Here is an 18,320-nt window from a genome sequence, read left to right on the forward strand (position 1 = left end):
GAATAAAAGTTATCATAAATATTGTGCTTAACAGTCAGAAAAAAGGAAAAAATTCTAATTTATGATAATAAAAAGCTTACTTTATTTGGATTTGACCCAGTAACACCAATAGGGTTCAGCAAATCTTCTAATCCATGAGGTACTGGCCAAAGATTCAGAGCCATTTTTCCAGATACTAGAGTATCTGTATAATCAAACAAGTTTATATTTCCCCAGGCCAATGGACAGTGTTCCTTCAAAAATGAACAGAAAGATATTCACTACTCTGTGGATTAAATTATAAAATGCATTTTAAAAAAGATTATTTATTTACTTGGTAGAGAAAGAGAGACAGAGAGAGAGAGCATAAGCAGGGGGAGTGGGAGAGGTAGAAGCAGGCTTCCTGCTGAGCAGGGAGCCTGATGTGGTGCTCAATGTGGGGCTTGATCCCAGGAACCTGGGATCAGGACATGGGCTGAATGCAAATGCTTAATGACTGAGCCACCAAGGTGCCCCTACAAAATGCATTTCAAAGCACTTTTCTTCCACAGAAAGAATTCAATAACTATCGCTACAATGATAGCTTTAAGTCACATCAATTTTTTTTGAAAGTACAAGCACTTTCTGTTTTCCTATTTGAAATAACAGAAATTTTTCTTTAATTATAAATAGGAAATATGAACCAAAGCAAACCAGGCAGATATTGGCATGTAGTCACGTAACAGATATTTGTGGGTAGTCATTGCATGTATAAAAAATTTTGCCCGTGTGAACTCAGGACAGACTTGTAAATAAATTCGGGAAGGTCTGCTGAGGTATTCTATGACACATTTATTTACTAAAAATTTAAAAATATTTGACTAATTTTTTTAGATAAAGAAAAAAATTCACTTCTTGATAAAAATTCAAAGCAGTATAATTAGGAGTTTTTTAGAGGTAAAAATAATTATTCCTTCTGAAATACTTTACCTCTTTAGCACCCTTTCGGCCTTTAACAGAACAAATGGAAAGGCAAAGTCGAGCAGCACGAGGAAGATCAGGAATGTATATATCATAATTTAGCCATTCATTCCACCTATGTAAAATTTTAAAGAAAAAAAGAATTTACAAAAAAAAAAAAAGGCTTTATCCAGGTATACAAACAACTCCTACAAATCATCAAGAAAACAAAAAATCAAATAAAAACAGGTCAGAAATCAACTGGTATAGACATACCTCACAAGATCATATCCAAATGGCCAATAAATATAAAAAAGTAGTCAATATTATTTGTCAACCAGAAAATGCAAAATAAAATCTCATAGAGATATCATTATATAAGAGATTGGCTAAAACTATAAAGGCTGATGATACCAATGATGTTACCAAGGGAGGGAAGGAGGTGTAGTAACAGGAAATCTCACACATTGCTAGTAACGAGTATTTGCAAATATCCCCCAAGTGTTAACAATCCAAATGTCTAAAAGTAGAACAAACTGCAGTATATTCTTATAATGGAACACCATACAGCAAGGGAAATACACACGTTACTTGCAATACAGATGAAATTTTTTTTTAAAGATTTTATTTATTTATTTGATAGACAGAGATCACAAGTAGGCAGAGAGGCAGGCAGAGAGAGAGGAGGAGGAAGCAGGCTCCCTGCTGAGCAGAGAGAGAGAGCCCGATGTGGGGCTTGATCCCAAGACCCTGAGATCATGCGAAGGCAGAGGCTTAACCCTCTGAGCCACCCAGGTGCCCCAATACGGATGAAATCTTACAAACATGAGTGAAAGAAGCTACATATAAGAGAGTATCTAATTCTTAAGTATATTTATATAAAATTCAAAAACAGTTCAAACTGAAAAATAATGTTAGATGTCAGGATAGCTGTTGCCTTTGGAGAGGTGAGAAGGTTAATGGAAGGGGCAATGTCATATTTCTGGTAAATGTTCTATTTCTTAACCAGCATAGTAGTTATATAGGTACTAACTCTGTGATAATTCCCTGAACTTTATGATTATCATTTATATACTTATACATTTGTGCCATACTGCAGTAAAAAAAAAAAAAAAAAATTAGCGTATAGAAAAGGCATTTGAAAGAGGGAAACTAAACAAGAAGAGTGAGATTTTCGATGATGATTACAATTATATTTACTTTTACACATGATGTAATTTTATTCAGAAGAACCCGTTCAGTCAGTCACTATGCAAATAAAGGATGTGTAAAGCAGAAAGTATTTGAAGTTGAGAATAATTACTTGACAAGAGGTAAGAGTTAACATTCATAATAAAGAATAAAAAGTTGCTATACAAAGTGATGACAAATTATTCTAATATTTATGATAATTCTTTTTAATTTACTGGATATTATATGCGAAATTATGTCTATATTTGGTGGACAGATCTGTAAAGAGCCAAGTAACAAAACTTTAAAAAACAAAACAAAACATTTTATTTATTTATTTGACACAGAGAGAGAGAGAGAGAACACAAGCAGGGGCAGGGGCAGAGCGAGAGAGAGAGAAGCAGGCTTCCTAATGAGCACGGAACCCAATGTGGGGCTCCATCCCAGGACCTGAGATCATGACCTGAGCTGAAGGCAGTTGCTTAACTGACTGAGCCACCCAGATGCCCCAAAAAACTTTGTTTTGTCTTGTTTTGAAACAACAGTTACCAGTATGACTCAGGTCAGACTACCTTGAGTAGACTCCTGTTCACTATTTTATTAAATGTGTGACCCTCTGTGATGTGATGAGCACTGGGTGTTATACACAACTAATAAATCACTGAACATTACATCAAAAACTAATAACGTACTACATGCTGAATTTAAATTAAAAAAAAATGTGTGGCCCTTGCTTTTGTCTGTTTTCTCATCTGTGAAATGAGACTAATAACAGTACTTATTCCCCAAGATTGTTGTGAAGATTAAATGAGATAACACAAGAGAAGGGGTGAGTGGCTGGCTTGGTCAGGTAACACAAGTAAAGTGAAAAGAATAGTAACTGGTCCACAGTAAAAGTTCAAGTGCTAGATATTAATCTAGAAAATTTCTTCAAAGAACTTTTTCATAATTCTATTTTTTTATTATAAATAAAATAAGACTAAACAATTTAATGGTAAAAATTCTATTTTTAATTAGCCAAACTAAGTTATAAGCTTTATCAGTAAAATAAGTTCTACTTATGGACAAAGATTAAAAAAAAAATATTGTCCTTTGATGCAGAGAAGACTTATGTTTTAAATGGGTCAAGTTAGTAATAAGAAATTCTAAAGGGAAAAGAAATAAATGCAAATAGAAGAAATACTGTTGGATCTGATAAGTCCACAATAATTTAAGAAAAATTAAAGATACATGTACTTTGATGTTCCCAGGAGTTTTTATTACTTATAAATCTTTCAAATTGCTTATAATTAATGAAAAATATCCTATACACTTTCTAAAAGAGCTATGTCCCATAAATGTAGCTATTCAATACTATGCTAATTGACAAAAACATGTTTCTCTCTTCCTCTAAAGTCCATACAGACATGTGCATACACACATATCAATTAAATTCTTTATTTTTAGGCAATGGCTTGATATATACAGTCCAAATTTATTTTGATTTTGGGAGAGGACTAGTAACATTTATGAAGAAATCATTAAGTTTCTACTTTATTTAGCATATGGAAGTACGGATTTAGAATAATCAATCTCAGTAAGAATTTTTTAAAAATCAACTTTTCTACCCTTCTAATAACTTCATATTCTTTATCCTTGATTTTAATTTTGTGAATACAGAAAAGTTAGAAATCTACTTAAATCCTAATACTATTACCATAGGGATTTTACCCTTTAACTAGAGAATTCTTTTTTTGAAAATTAATTTAAAAATTTTTTATAAACATATAATGTATTTTTATCTCCAGGGGTACAGGTCTGTGAATTGCCAGGTTTACACATTTCACAGCACTCACCACAGCATATACCCTCCCCAATGTCCATATCCCCACCATCCTCTCCTGACTCCCAGACCCCCAGCAACCCTCAGCCTGTTTTGTGAGATTGAGTCTTTTATGGTTTGTCTCCCTCCCAATCCCATCTTGTTTCATTTTTTTCTTTTCCTACCCCCCAAACCCCCACATTGCATCTCCACTTCCTCATAACAGGGAGATCATAGGATAGTTGTCTTTCTCTGCTTGACTTATTTTGCTAAGCATAATACCCTCTATGCAAATGGCAAGATTTCATTTCTTTTGATGGCTGCATAGTATTCCATTGTGTGTATGTGTGTGTGTGTGTGTGTGTATACCACACCTTCTTTATCCATTCATTTATTGATGGACATCTAGGTTCTTTCCACAGTTTGGCTATTGTGGACATTGCTGCTATAAACATTCAGGTGCATGTGCCCCTTTGGAGCACCACGTTTGTATCTTTAGGGTATATACCCAGCAGTGCAATCGCTCGGTCATAAGGTAGCTCTATTTTCAGCTTTTTGAGGAACTTCCACGCTGTTTTCCAGAATGGTTGCACCAGCTTGCATTCCCAGCAACAGTGTAGGAGGGTTCCCCTTTCTCCGCATCCTCGCCAGCATCTGTCATTTCCTGACTTGTTAATTTTAGCCATTCTGAGTGGTGTGAAGTGGTATTAACTAGAGAATTCTTTTTTATTAAATGTTTTAATTTTAATTCCAATATAGCTAAGTATACACTGTTATATTAGTTTCAGGTGTACAGTGCAGTCATTCAACACTTCTAGTGTACTACAGTACTCATCATAAGTGTACTCCTAATCCCTATCACCTGTTTTTCCCATCCCCCCCATAACCTCCCCTCTGGTAACCCTCTGTTTGTTCTCTATAGTTAAAAGTCTGTTTCTTGGTTTGTCTCTTTCTTCCCACTTTGTTCATTTGTTTTGCTTCTTAAATTCCACATGACTGAAATCATATGGTATGGTATTTGTCTTTCTCTGACTCCTTTTGCTTAGCATTATACCCTTTAGCTTCATTCATGTTGCAGTAAATGGCAAGATTTTTTTAAATGGCTGAATAATATTCCTGTGTGTTTGTGTGTATGTACAGCTCTTTAGCCATCCATCCATCAATGAACACTTGGCTGCTTCCATAATTTGGTTATTGTAAATAACAGTGCTATAATTGTAGGAGGGCACATAGCTTTCAAATTAGTGTTTCCTTATTCTTCCGGTAAATCTAGTAGTGGGATTACTGGTTCATAGGGTGGTCCTTTTTGAATTTTTTGAGGAAACTCCTTACTGTTTTCCACAGTGACTGCACCAGTTTACATTCCAAGCAATAGGGCACAAGTGTTCCTTTTTCTCTACAAACTCTCCAACACTGTTGTTTCTTGTGTTTTTTATTGTAGTCACTCTGACAGTTATGAGGTAGTATCTCTTTGTACTTTTGATTTGCATTTCCCTGATGATGAGTGATACTGACCATCTTTTCATGTGTCTATTGGCCACCTGGATGTCTGACTTCTTTGGAGATGTCTGTTCATGTCTTCTGCCCATGTTTTAATTGGGTTATTTGGTGTTTGGGTGTTGAGTTTTGTAAGTTCTTTATATATTTTGGATATAGTGCAGTCATTTGTTGTCATTTGTTGACTTTCAGAGGCTGTCTTAATTTTGTTGATTGTTTCCTTTTTAATGCATAAGTTTTTTATTTTAATATAGTCTCAATAGTTCATTTTTGCTTCTGTTTCCCTTACCTTTAAAGATGTGTCTAGCAAGAAGTTGCTGTCTGTATTCTCTTCAAGGATTTTGATGGATTCCTGTCTCACATTAGGTCTTTCATCCACTTTGAGTTTATTTTCGTGTATGGTGTAAAAAAGTGGTCCAGTGTCATTTTTCTGCATGTGGCTATCCAATTTTCCCAAAACCATCTGTTGAAGAGACTGTCTTTTTTCCACTGGATAGTCTTTCCTGCTTTGTTAAAGATTAGCTGACCAAAGAGTTGAGCGTCCATTTCTGGGTTCTCTATTCTGTCCCATTTATTGATGTGTCTGTTTTGTGCCATTATCATAGTGTCTTGATGATTACAGCTAGAGGTCTGGAACTGTGATGCGTCCAGCTTTGGTTTTCTTTTTCAACATTGGGTCTTTAGGATTTTCTATATAGTGTATCATGTCATCTGCAAATAGTGGAAGTTTCACTTCTTTCTTACCAATCTGGATGGCTTTTATTCCTTTTTCTTGTCTGATTGCTGTGGCTAGGATTTCTAGTACCATGCTGAGTAAAAGTGATAAGAGTGGACATCCTTGTTCTGTTCCTGATCTTAAGGAGAAAGACCCCAATTTTTCAACATTGAGTATGATGTTAGCTGTAGGTTTTAAATAGATGAACTTTATTATGTTGAGGTATATTCCCACTAACATACTCTGTTGAAAGTTTTATCATACTTTGTCAAGGGATTTTTCGGCATCTATTGAAATGATCATATGGTTTTTATTCTTTCTCTTATTGATGTATGGTATCATGTTGACTGATCTGTAACTACTAAACCAGGAATAAATCCCACTTGATTGTGGAGAATGATTTTTTTTAACATATTGTTGGATTTAGTTTGTTAATATTTTGTTGAGGATTTTTCCATCTATGCTCTTCAGAGATACTGGCCTGAAGTTCTTTTTTTTTTTTTTTTTTAAAGATTTTATTTATTTATTTGACAGACAGAGATCACAAGTAGGCAGAGAGGCAGGCTGAAAGAGAGAGAGGAAGAAGCAGGCTCCCTGCCCAGCAGAGAGCCTGATGTGGGACTCGATCCCAGGACCCTGGGATCATGACCTGAGCCGAAGGCAGCGGCTTAACCCACTGAGCCACCCAGGCGCCCCTGGCCTGAAGTTCTAAACTAGAGAATTCTTGAAGAAAAGATAATCAAATTTAAGTTCTATCTAAATAGCTAATTTACTAAAATTTTGAGCTTTTAATCTCATATTATTAAACAAATTTACCTTTTACTTTTATAAAACTAGTTTACTTTAAGTACTTGAAACAACTAGGATATATCTACCCAATATTATTTTGGGGTCTCTGGTTGGAGCTTGTAGAACTTCTTAGAATGCTTATAGTTTTCAACAAGTTTGGAAAATTTTTGTCCAGTATTTCCTCAAATATTGTTTTTCTGTTCCTCACACAGACACCCCATCCAACCTGTGAAATACATGCCAGTATGGGTAGGAAATAAACTTTTCCTGCTACAAACAAAAATTTAAAAAGATCCTGTAGTTGTTTCACAGTGTAACTTCTAATTAAATGATGTACTTCTAATTGACAATGGTTCAGGTAGGGTAAGGAACTATTTTACTTCCTCCTAGTAGAGAAAGCTATCACCTCTTTGAACTTCCCTAGGCTCTAGAATGGTGGCCATCTCTAGCAACTTAATTACAAGACCAGAACTTTTTCTTGATTCTCTTAAATTCAGTCTAAATTCATTACAAAATTTACTTCTGGAGGTTTTACTAGTTGTCTCTATTGCTAGTCTACAAAATTCACCTTTAATCTTTCGTAACAATTTGAGTGCTCTTAAAATGTTTCTATTATATTCAGGGTAGACTCTTAATTCCCAAGTGATTCTATAAAGAGCCAAAGAAATAGCAGGATGGCAAACTGTTGGATTATATTACCTTTTTTTCTTCATTGCATTTCTAGGCAGTAATCATTTAAAATGTTCCTCCAAACTCCCTCTCAGAAATGGATTTGTTCCCAGAGGCTCTTTATTTAAATGTCATAAAGATCTACTCTTCTGAGTGATGTGAGTGCCTCACAGTAGTCTGGCTCTGAAGTTGTTTGCCAACTCTCATTTCTTCTAATGTAAATGTAAATGGAGGTTAAGAATAAAATACTAGGTTTATGAATCTAATGTGGGGAATCATCAGCACAAAATGTAACCATATTCTGTTCTCTACTTGATATAATGGGAAGAGAGAATCAGAAAAACCCTTCAGATAACATTTTATGAAGAACTCACAAAATGATCCTGTGATAGATATTCATTTGACTGAAAGTTCTTATGGTCTATATGTAAATGTCTGGTTAATTTAAATGACTTGTTATAAAACTAATGATGCAAAAAAAATTACTACTTTTATTGATTACACTGCTAAATACTAACATGGCTTTTGGAAATACAAATCCATATACTTCCTTACCTGGGATTGGAACAAGGTACTCTTTGAGTGTTCACATTATCGCATAAGGGTTCTCCTCCATGATAGATACCTGTTCGAACATAGATCTTAAAAAAGAAAAAAAAAAGAGTATGTGTATAAAAATACATACAAACATAATATATATACACATTACAGAACCAATATTATTACATAATCCCTTTAGGCCAGGTATGTAATTCAGAGTTTTTCATATTATAGAAAGATAAATTGGTACATATACTAAATATCACTTCAGATTCTTAGCAGTTGCAATAGTACTCCATAAAGACATTAATATTTCTGCAACAAAACATATGCATATTTACACTAAATGGGATATATAAAAGCTATAAAAATTCTTGCTTTTTAAGGTCAGGTTTTGCTGCCAAATGAATTCTATAAAACTCATGGTTTTAAGAACTTAGAGTATGGAAATTAAAATGATTAGAATATTAGAATTATGGATATTAGCATTACAGACAAAGACTGTAAATGGTGCACAGCTAAGGGAGAGGAGGAGTTTTCTAGCTATCTGAAAACAGTGCAGGCCAACAGATTATTATACATAGTTCAGTAAAAAAAGTTTATGTAATTTATATAATAAGCATCAACCCTTGACTTTACCTTGTCAATGTCTCGAATATTTACATTCACATAGGTTGCACAAAGGATTTTTATTCTGAGTGCACTATTTATAACCCAAAGGGATTTTGTAGATGTTTCTCCATTCATATATGGTGTAGCTGTGGAGATGCGTCTGGAATATGAAGGCATTGTGAAACAGTCCATTGGCAGTTGGGAATAAAGGCTTTCTTTAGCCATCAGCATCAAATTGGGCATCCTCCCAAGCATTATACAGCTTCTTATGTACTGTAAAAGATTAAGAGGGGAGGGAAAAAGCCATTTCTTAAAAGGTGTTTCATTTTAAAATCAACAAACATGCAAGCAAAAATAAATAAATAAATAAATAAGAAAAAAAAAAAAAAGAAAAAAAGAATTAAAAACAATGACCAGAGGATACTCATTATGAAAACACTGTTTATATCTGAACAATGTTAATCAGCTTATCCATGTATCTATAGTCGGACTCGAAATATCAGTATATAAAATCTAAAGGAAAAAAAAGTATCTGTTCTCTCAAATTCATCATCAATCTCTCAAATTAAATACAGCATTTTTTTTAAACTTAAAAAAATTTATTTATTTATTTCTTTAAGAGAGAGTGAGAGAGAGAGAAAAAGCACAAGCAGAAGGAGAGGGAGAAGCATGAACCCCACTGAGCAGGAAGCCTGATGTGGGGCTTGCTCCTACGACCCCAAGATGATGACCTGAACTGAAGTAGACACTTAACTGACTGAGCCCAGCTGCCCAAAATAATTAGAGTATTAAAAATAAACTTATGAAGCTATTCACTAATACTAATCATTGAATTTTCAGAATGTCCTAAAAATACAGATACTTGTCCCCAACTTTTACATTTCATATTAATATTTTTGAAGCTTGTTACTCACCTTATACTGACTTAGAGGATATTTCTCAAGGAAGTATTCATCACATCCACACACTTTTAAAATATACTTGCCCTGATATTCTAAAACACAGAGTTTGAGTTGTTCAGATGATAGCAACATACTTCTAGTTTTTTTCCTGATTGCTTCAGCAATTACTTGTTCTGGCACACAGTCATGGTTGATTTTCAGAGTATACTTCTGCTTGTCATTATTTGGAGAAACTATTACCCAAATCACCACTATTATTTGCCCTATAACAGGAAAACATTATTGGATACAATTACCATATATATTTCATTTTTCAAGAGACAAATTTTAAAAAGTATGTACTATGTACTACCATTATTCTAACTATAATCAGAAAAGACTTATAATCAAACTAATTAAATACAGGTAAATATCAGGCAGAAACCACAAATCTTTCATATATGACAGGGCTGCCCGGCCATGCCCAAATCTCATGTTTCATGACAAGCATGCAAAACTGTGACTAGTGGGTCACAATACCTGAGGTCAAGCTAATTTCCATCCTAAACTGCATCACATACTTCCTGAGTACAACGCCTGTGAAGAGTGACTCATGATGGTATCAAAGGTTAAACAGTACCTAAAGTAGAAGAGTTTTTGGCAACTATGGGAAAGAATCATGGAGACATAATGCAAATTCTGAATCAGAAGGAGAGAAAAGGTGGTGGAAGAAGGGAGAGAATATGAATTTTTAAATGTTTTCCTTTTAAGATCAATTAAGCTGGGAGGAAGGAGGGAAGATGATGAAAATGGAAAGATTAAAACTATGGTAGAGTGGTCCAGGTATTCACAGTATAATTCTTTCAACTTTTCTGTAGGAAAAGTTTCATAAAGAATGTTGGTGGAAAATGAAGAGAGACTTTCATTTTAGAAGGTATGCTAAAGTAGAAAAGAATTTCACATGAAGATTTTACATTATACTGCTTTAAACTATTTTGAATAATAAGAGTGAAATAGTAATAAGATGTCTTAATTCATCTACCAACAGAATTTTATATTTAATAGTGTGTGAAAGCTAACTTATTCTAAAACTTCAAATTGAAAACTTCACTTTGTTATCTTGAAAAATACAGAATGTTTATCTGATACAAATGACATTTCCATTTCCCCAGAGTGTATAAATTTCCATGTTCACTTAATTCTAGAAATTGATATATTAAATGTCAAAAGTCAATCTATCACATTTAGTTATTGCATTTAATATTAAGAAATTTATTTATATACAAAGTTTTCCCAAAATTTCATAAAGTATTTCTATTTACATTTTTTATTTGTAAAAAGATAATCAGTTGTAACTGTGTAACAATGAATTTCAAACGCAAAGTTCTTTAGTTTTATTGTTAAGATACACAATTCACTGGGATCAGCACTGTATGTTCGCAATTCAATCAATAAATATTTATTACATGCATATATATTTGGCACTCAGCCATATCTTGTCAGTATAAACAGTCCCTGTCTTCAAGAAGCTTCTCATCTAGGTGAGATAAAAAGAGATAGAAATTTTTACTATAGTGACCAATTATAGTAGATTGACAAGTTTCTTACCTTTATCTAACTTATTATATATGTGCTTTGGCAGTTCTGGTGAAGATTCTACATTTGGAGGATAGACATACATTGCTCTACTATGAGGTGAATTAAGATCCCGAAGATCCACAGCTTCTTTACAAACATTCAGAATATTTCTTCGGAAGTCCTGTACTTCTGGATCTTTAACCATATCAAATTCACACACTGGCATGCCAATAGCAAAACCTTAAAAAAATTATATAAAGAATATAACATTCTCTTAAACATACAGTACAAACAAGTTTCTTACAAATGGGGAACTTGACACATTGGGAAGATTACAATAAAGAAGTCTCTCTGGGTTTAAAGAAATTTTGATGAATACATAAAGTAAGAGTTGACAAAGACTCAAATATTTTTAACATATAACACATAATATATTCCTGCAGCTTGGAGAAAAGGAAGCAAACATCCATGTAATTTTTAAAAAGACTAACAAAACCAAACTGGGATATAACAACTTTCTTAAAGAAAAACTTATAGGATATTACTAAAAATAGTTCCTTGGCCAAGTAGTCAAAAAATACTTCTGATTTGTAATGGTTTTTATTTCAAAATCTATTTATTTAAGGTTACAAAGGCAGTTAACGGATTCAGACAAATATTTTAGTAATGAGATAATAGTTAAGTTTCATAGTTATTTGCTTTTAGAATAGGACAACAATGCCATTGAATAAAAACTGTCATACCAATTTCTCGATTGAGGATCTTTTCTTCTCGGTTGCCTACTGGCTCAATTACTTTTAAAAAGGGTTGAAAAAGCCGAAGGTCACAAAGTCGTCTTGTTTCATCAAAAAATTCTTCCCTTTCTGCTTCTTGGGTAACACTTACGAAAATGTAAGAAGATTCATCTTGAAGAAGTTGATGGAGAGGGTACTTTCTTGCTTCTTTAAATAATTCATGCTTTATAGTTATTAACGTAGCCTCACGGAGGCATTCTAACGTCACTATCATTCCATTTGGTAGTAAACATTCTACTAGGATTCTTGGGGGCATCAAGTGGATGCCCCACAGTTCACCTGATGATGGTCTTGGAGGCATTGTTCTGATCCTTTACAAGTTTTACATATAAAACTATTTTAAGGAATTAGATGAGTGGCTGTCCCAAAGCAGAAATCTAAACCAAAGGAGGGAAAAAAAAACATGTTAAAAGAAAAACTACAGGAGAATATATTTATGGCATTACTAAATGTAAAAACTCATTTTCTGTAGTTTGAATTGATTAGGGTATTAATAATTCACCTTAAATATTTTGACAGGGACTCTTGCTCCAAATTAGGATTCCAAAGGAGGAATTAGAAAAAGCACTTGTATTTAATTATTTAATAAAATCATTCAGTTAAAAACATATTATTTTAATAGATTTTTAAAGGTCTATCAGGTCTATAATGTCTATCAGGCACTATCAGGTCTTACCAAGACAGAGCCGACCCTATGGGAAGAACACTGAAATTAAAATTCCCATCACATATCACTTTTATCATTCTATTTTATGGAGCAAAAGAATTTGGACCGGAAAGATCATGGGGCCACTGCTCTCATTTTAAAGGCGAGTAAAGATGAGAGAAGTCAAATCTTCCTTTTCACTCCCTATCTCTCTACCCTGCGGTAACGAGAAATTGTATGGCTTTGTCTTTTTCTTAAATTAACCTTTGTGATCTCCTTCTTTGCATTATTGTCAAGTGACATCTTAGACCATTCTGCTTTTAGAGTATAATTTGTGTATATATTCACTATAATATAAAGTGTCATCAATGCATTTTCCTTGAGATATGATGATAAATTTGAATTATCCATCTACTTTATCAAATAACCCAGCCCTAATACTTCTGACTGAAATGAACTGATCTACACCCAAATGAGACCCACTGACTCTCTTTGTTAGTAAAATGTCTTAACAGTGTTAAATACTTGTTATATTTTTAAAAATACAAAGTATTATTAGGATTTGAAGTCCTCATTTTTAAAGATGTCAAAAATCTCTGGGATTCTTTAGAAAATACTACAAAATCCACAAAGCCAGAAGTTTACTTTTTGTTGTTCATATTTTCTTTTATTCAGCAAGCTATACTATAAAGGCACAGGAAAAGGTAAACTGAGAGACTATAAAAAAGAACTGAAAGCTAGAGAAATGAAACAAAAGGTCCCAGATAACTTACTATATTTGATTATTCTATCAGGCACTATGCACAACAGTCATACATGATACTTTGTTTATTCACTAAAAATGTATTGGAGCTAAAAAAAAAAAAAAAAAAGTGTACTGGGGCTTTTCCACAGGACGTTGTTAGGTCCTGGGAATATGATAATTTGGAGAAGACAGACATGGCCCTTGCCCTTCCAAGGCAAAGTCAAAAGTATGAAGATTATGAGTTTGTTGGGTATAGGATAATTAAATTCACAGGTAATTTCACAGACAGAAACTTGTCTTTTCTGACTCCTGTATGTCATGCCCTCAACGTCTAATGCATCAACAAACTGTTAATTCTATCTCCGGAATCTGCATACTCCACTACTACTCTTAGTATCTTTGGTCAGGCCACAATATTTCTTGTTTGGACCACTACTTAGGCCTAAATGGTGTCCCTGGATCTAGGATTGTCCCCTACAATCCATCTTTCACTTCACAGCCAGTGTGAGCCAGAAAGGGCAACAGGGTCTACTTTGAGCAGACTTTTTTGCTGTCTCTAGGTTGCAAACAAGTACTTATAGTATGCTTCAAAGTTCCAATACATAAAAGAGGTGAGAAATAGAAACAGCAAAAATTTCAAACCCTCCCCCATCTCTAGAAATATAGAAATCAGCTGGAAGACAATAGAGAATGTAAAAGCGATTTTTAATAGTTGAAAACGTTTCTTCAAATTTATGAGACCCACTGAAGTTATCGGATTTAAAGCATAATTATTCTATTTCTTACATTTCTAAATGAAAATTCATTGGTTAGTAAAAAGACCAGATGAACCAATCTGTGGGCATAATTATAGAAGTGACTGAAGCTAAGCTTTTTAAAACATACAAAAAAATTTGAAGAATGCAAGGGAAATGCCAAATGACTACTTTTAAATGATGACCTGCCTGCTCAAAAAGTTCAAATAACAACAAAACCAAACCACAAGCCACACCAAAACAGCAGCTGTGTTTATAGTTTTCTTTGTTGAATGGTGCTCACAGGTCCACATTATGGAATCACAAGGGCAACTATTTTATATAATAAATAACATCTCAGAGTCTCAAATGTTCCCTAAAAATTAGCAAAAGAGAAGACTAGTAGAGCAGAGAGATTACTGGTTCTAATCTTTATCCTACTATAGTATATTTATGGTCAGTTAGCGATTATTGAATGCTCAAGACACCCCTTCTCATTAAGAGAATAAATGTGATCACAGCCATAAAACACTTGAAAGATTCTGGAAGGCAGGCAATGGCTGGCACTGTGGTAGTACTGAATAGAAGAGAGAGGATATTAACTTTGTCTTCTGATGTCAGGCCTGACTCTGTACAAATCATTAGCTCAGAGCTCACAAATGTTAGATATAGATTTTGAATCCAGGTCTAGATGACTTCAAAGTACACACTGTAACCATGCTGCTATTTGGGTTTCAGTTATGACCAGGTAATACTCATTGGTGGTAAGTAAGAAAATGGGCTCTAAAGTTACACTGGATTCAAATTCTCACTGCCTTAGTAAATAGCGGCTTTGCTTCGGTTTAATTTATCTCACTGAACTTCATTCTCCACACCCTGTTTTGTTAAGTTGGGATAATGGCAGAAAATTCATCAGATTGTTGTATGAGATGAGTTAATATATGAAAAACATGTAAGCAAAGAGACTGGCATAGAGTAAGCATTCAATAAATGTTAAATATTAATAAACCTGCAAAGTACACCCACACTACCTTTTCAAGCTATTATGAATTATCCAGGGCTTGTACCAGATAGGGACGGGAAAAAGCAGCTTGAGTTCTTTTACAGTGGGAGGCAAGTAATAAGGAGCCTTATAAAGGAGTGCTAGTTTCAAGAGCTGAATGTTGAAGGTAGCACCGGGAATGCCCCGCTCACCTACAAGACTGGAATAGTACTGAGTGGCTCAGAGGCTGGTACTTTCATAGCTGTCTCTAGTTTCCTGGATTCCTAATATTCCTATTGAAATGGTACAGTTATCTACAGCTTAAGGAAGGAATCCCTTGCTAACCCCCTCTGGCTTTTTTTGGAGGGATATCTACCTGTTCTGGGCTCTAAGCTAAATATGCTATGAAAACTAAGGTAAATAAAATGTTTTCACTTGGGTTGTTGAGGGACTCAGAGTTCACTGGGGAATGAAAGATAAGAACAATGTTGACAACGGAAAATTGTTGTAGGACAGAATATGAATTTAAGTAATGGGAAATCTCCAACTGCTTGAGGAAGTTAGAGAAGGCATCAGAGAGGTAAAATTTAAGTAGAATATTATAGAAGAGTAGGGATCGCAGGAAAGGTACGGGCAGCTTGGACATGAGGAAAGTGTTTTAGATTGCCACAAGAGTATGTGTGCTAAGTCACAGACCATGAAAAAACACAGCCTGTTACCAGCAATACAAGTTGTTTTTTATTACTTGAGTTTGAAGTGCATGGGAATAAGTAGGGTTTGTAGCAAGGAGGGAGAGAGAAGTAGGCAGAGGCCAGAAAGGTGCGCAGATTCCTCGTTAAGGAGTTTGAATTTTAGGTAGTATGCTGTAAGTAAAGGGAGTCTTCTAAAGTATTTTGAGCAAAAGAATATTATATTTTTTTCATGATTTTAAATTTCAGATTTCTAAAAAAAAAAAAAAAGTTTCTCTTCAAATAACAGGATATAATCAAATAAGCATTAAACCAAGGTGTAAAAATGGTATCTTCTCAAATTCCTCTAATTTGGGGGGAAAAAATCCCTAGAGTTAAGAATCAGCATATGTAACTAAATATGCATATGTAATTAAATAAAAGGTCCTTCATACTATAGAAGAAATTAAATGCTGATTAATTAAATCATAAATTAAATGCTGATAAAGATGGTGGAATTATCTAAATGCAAGTGTGTAATCTATTTACAAAGGAACTTATTTGAAAAGCAATAGAGGGGGATAAATCACTATAAAGTTAATATTCAATTTAATCTCTATAGTTTGGCAGTTTGAAGTCACAACATGTATTCACTAAAAATAAAATATTTTAGGAGTAAAGAACTTCTCTATTGTTATTTTTGTCCTTTCTTTACAAACCCTTGTGTTGAGAGCTGACTTTCCATAGACTGCAGTGAACTTTATACCACTATGTGGGAAACCCTGACCCAGACGCAGGGTCTGCCAATGGTTTAGCACCAGGTTCCCCATCAATGTATAACTGAGTGACCCGTGAGGGGTAACCCTTTTTTTGGCTGTGACCCATTTCCTGGGACAAGGGGCTCTGCACCGGACCTCAGCCTTAACACTACTGAGCTTTTGAATTCAGTATGTCAGAACGAAATATTCTAATACTGAAAAATCATAACTATTCAGGACTCTTAGGTATTAAGTTGGTTTTACTTTTCCCCTAACTTTGTATATATCTAATGATAAGCTATTTCAATTGGGGTGCTCCTGCTTTCTTAAAAAAAAGTATATATAACTCACAATTTACCCTTTTCTTGATGAATTACATCCTTATTATAAAACAATTACTGTGCTATTCTGAAACACAATACAGCAAAGCACTTCAGTATTATGGAAGAGTCTGAGTGTACTTTTGGCCCTACTTCCAAAGACCCCAGGTTGGAGATGATGCTTTTCAAAGTGGTCCCCATCTCCTTGTTTTCCAGCCAGCCTGTGACAGTAGCCTCCTCTTCTTCAGTTACGCACTGTGTTTGGGCAGGAGGCACTTAAAGTCTTTGGTTCTTAGAAGGCCTGAACCCACATTTATTTCTTGGTTAGCGTTGGATCTGCATTAGCAGTCCAAATGAGGGCAATGGTATTGCTCAGCTGGAGTAAAGACAACTTTAAGCACAAAATAGCAGAAATGAACATTAAAAACAGTCTCAGAGTCTCCACTGTCACTTGACTTTTATTAGTTGAGGGGTTCTTAATTCACTGGACAATTTAAACATCTAATGTGCTCTCTTTCAGCCCAAGATGACAATGACATTTTAACAATTTGTTTTTTAATTCAAAGCCTTTCTTTGCTTATATTAATATAACAGTATTTTCAGGTTTCATTGTTTTAAGCAAAGATTGTCAAACTATGATCATGATCCACATGCCAAATCCAGCTCAACATCTGCTTTTGCAAATAAATTTAAATGGGAACCCAGCCAATAAACTGTGTTCGTATATTGTCAATGATGTTTTCCCACTACAACAACAGAGTTAAGCAGATGCTATACGACGATAGAGCTTAAAACACTTAATATCTGGTCCTTTACAAAAAAGTTTGCTGGCTTCTGATAAGGCATCAGGATTACCCAATAAATCAATCTGAGAATTTTCTTTTTTTACAGATTTCTTTATTTATTTGAGAGAGAAAGAGCATGAGTGTTAGTGAGGTGAGGGCCTGAGGACGAGAGTCTCAAGCAGACTCCCTGCTGAGCATGGAGCCTGATGTGGGGCTCAATCTCAGGACCCTGAGACCATGAACTGAGCTGAAATTAAGAGTCAGATGCTTAACAACTATGCCACCCAGGTTCCCTCAACTGGAGAATTTCTAAATGGACATCACATAATAAGTCATCCTTAACCCTGCCTTTTGGACCACAATTCTACAATTTCACTTGAAGTCCTTCGGGGCTGAGGTGGAAAGGAGGCATTAATTTTAAGGCACTGAAGTTAAGATCCTGAAATAGGAAAGTATCTCAGAAGTCAATAAATTGAATATTTTCAGTGTTGGGAGATCATTATCTGATACAGAAATTTTTGTGGAGCACTTCTAAAGTTAACCCTAAACGTTATTATTTCTAAAATTCATTCCATTATTTCTGCCTTTTCTATCTCTTCACATGACTGTCAGCTATTAGAATTTTCTCTTGGTCTTTTTACCCCCAATTCCTTTAGCAATGATTCAAGAGATACTTTATCTTCATTTTTGTCATTGCTTAAAGTGTTCTTTTGCTAAT

At 34.4% G+C, this 18,320-nt stretch overlaps 1 protein-coding gene across 1 annotated transcript in view; it reads right to left on the minus strand.

Annotated features, from left to right (window-relative positions):
• Nucleotides 1-18,320, minus strand: part of PIK3CA (phosphatidylinositol-4,5-bisphosphate 3-kinase catalytic subunit alpha) — an 84,790-nt gene that overhangs the window by 24,642 nt on the left and 41,828 nt on the right. The window contains exons 2-8 of the mRNA XM_059163418.1: nt 11,914-12,341; nt 11,201-11,410; nt 9,626-9,876; nt 8,739-8,984; nt 8,115-8,200; nt 949-1,054; nt 81-233 (exon numbers count right to left, since the gene is read on the minus strand). Of these exons, the coding sequence (XP_059019401.1) occupies nt 81-233; nt 949-1,054; nt 8,115-8,200; nt 8,739-8,984; nt 9,626-9,876; nt 11,201-11,410; nt 11,914-12,265 (1,404 nt within the window). The 5' untranslated portion in view covers nt 12,266-12,341. The remainder of the gene's footprint in view (nt 1-80; nt 234-948; nt 1,055-8,114; nt 8,201-8,738; nt 8,985-9,625; nt 9,877-11,200; nt 11,411-11,913; nt 12,342-18,320) is intronic.

The sequence above is a fragment of the Mustela lutreola genome, chromosome 2 (assembly GCF_030435805.1).
Source record: "Mustela lutreola isolate mMusLut2 chromosome 2, mMusLut2.pri, whole genome shotgun sequence".
In the NCBI taxonomy this organism is placed as follows: Eukaryota; Metazoa; Chordata; class Mammalia; order Carnivora; family Mustelidae; genus Mustela; species Mustela lutreola.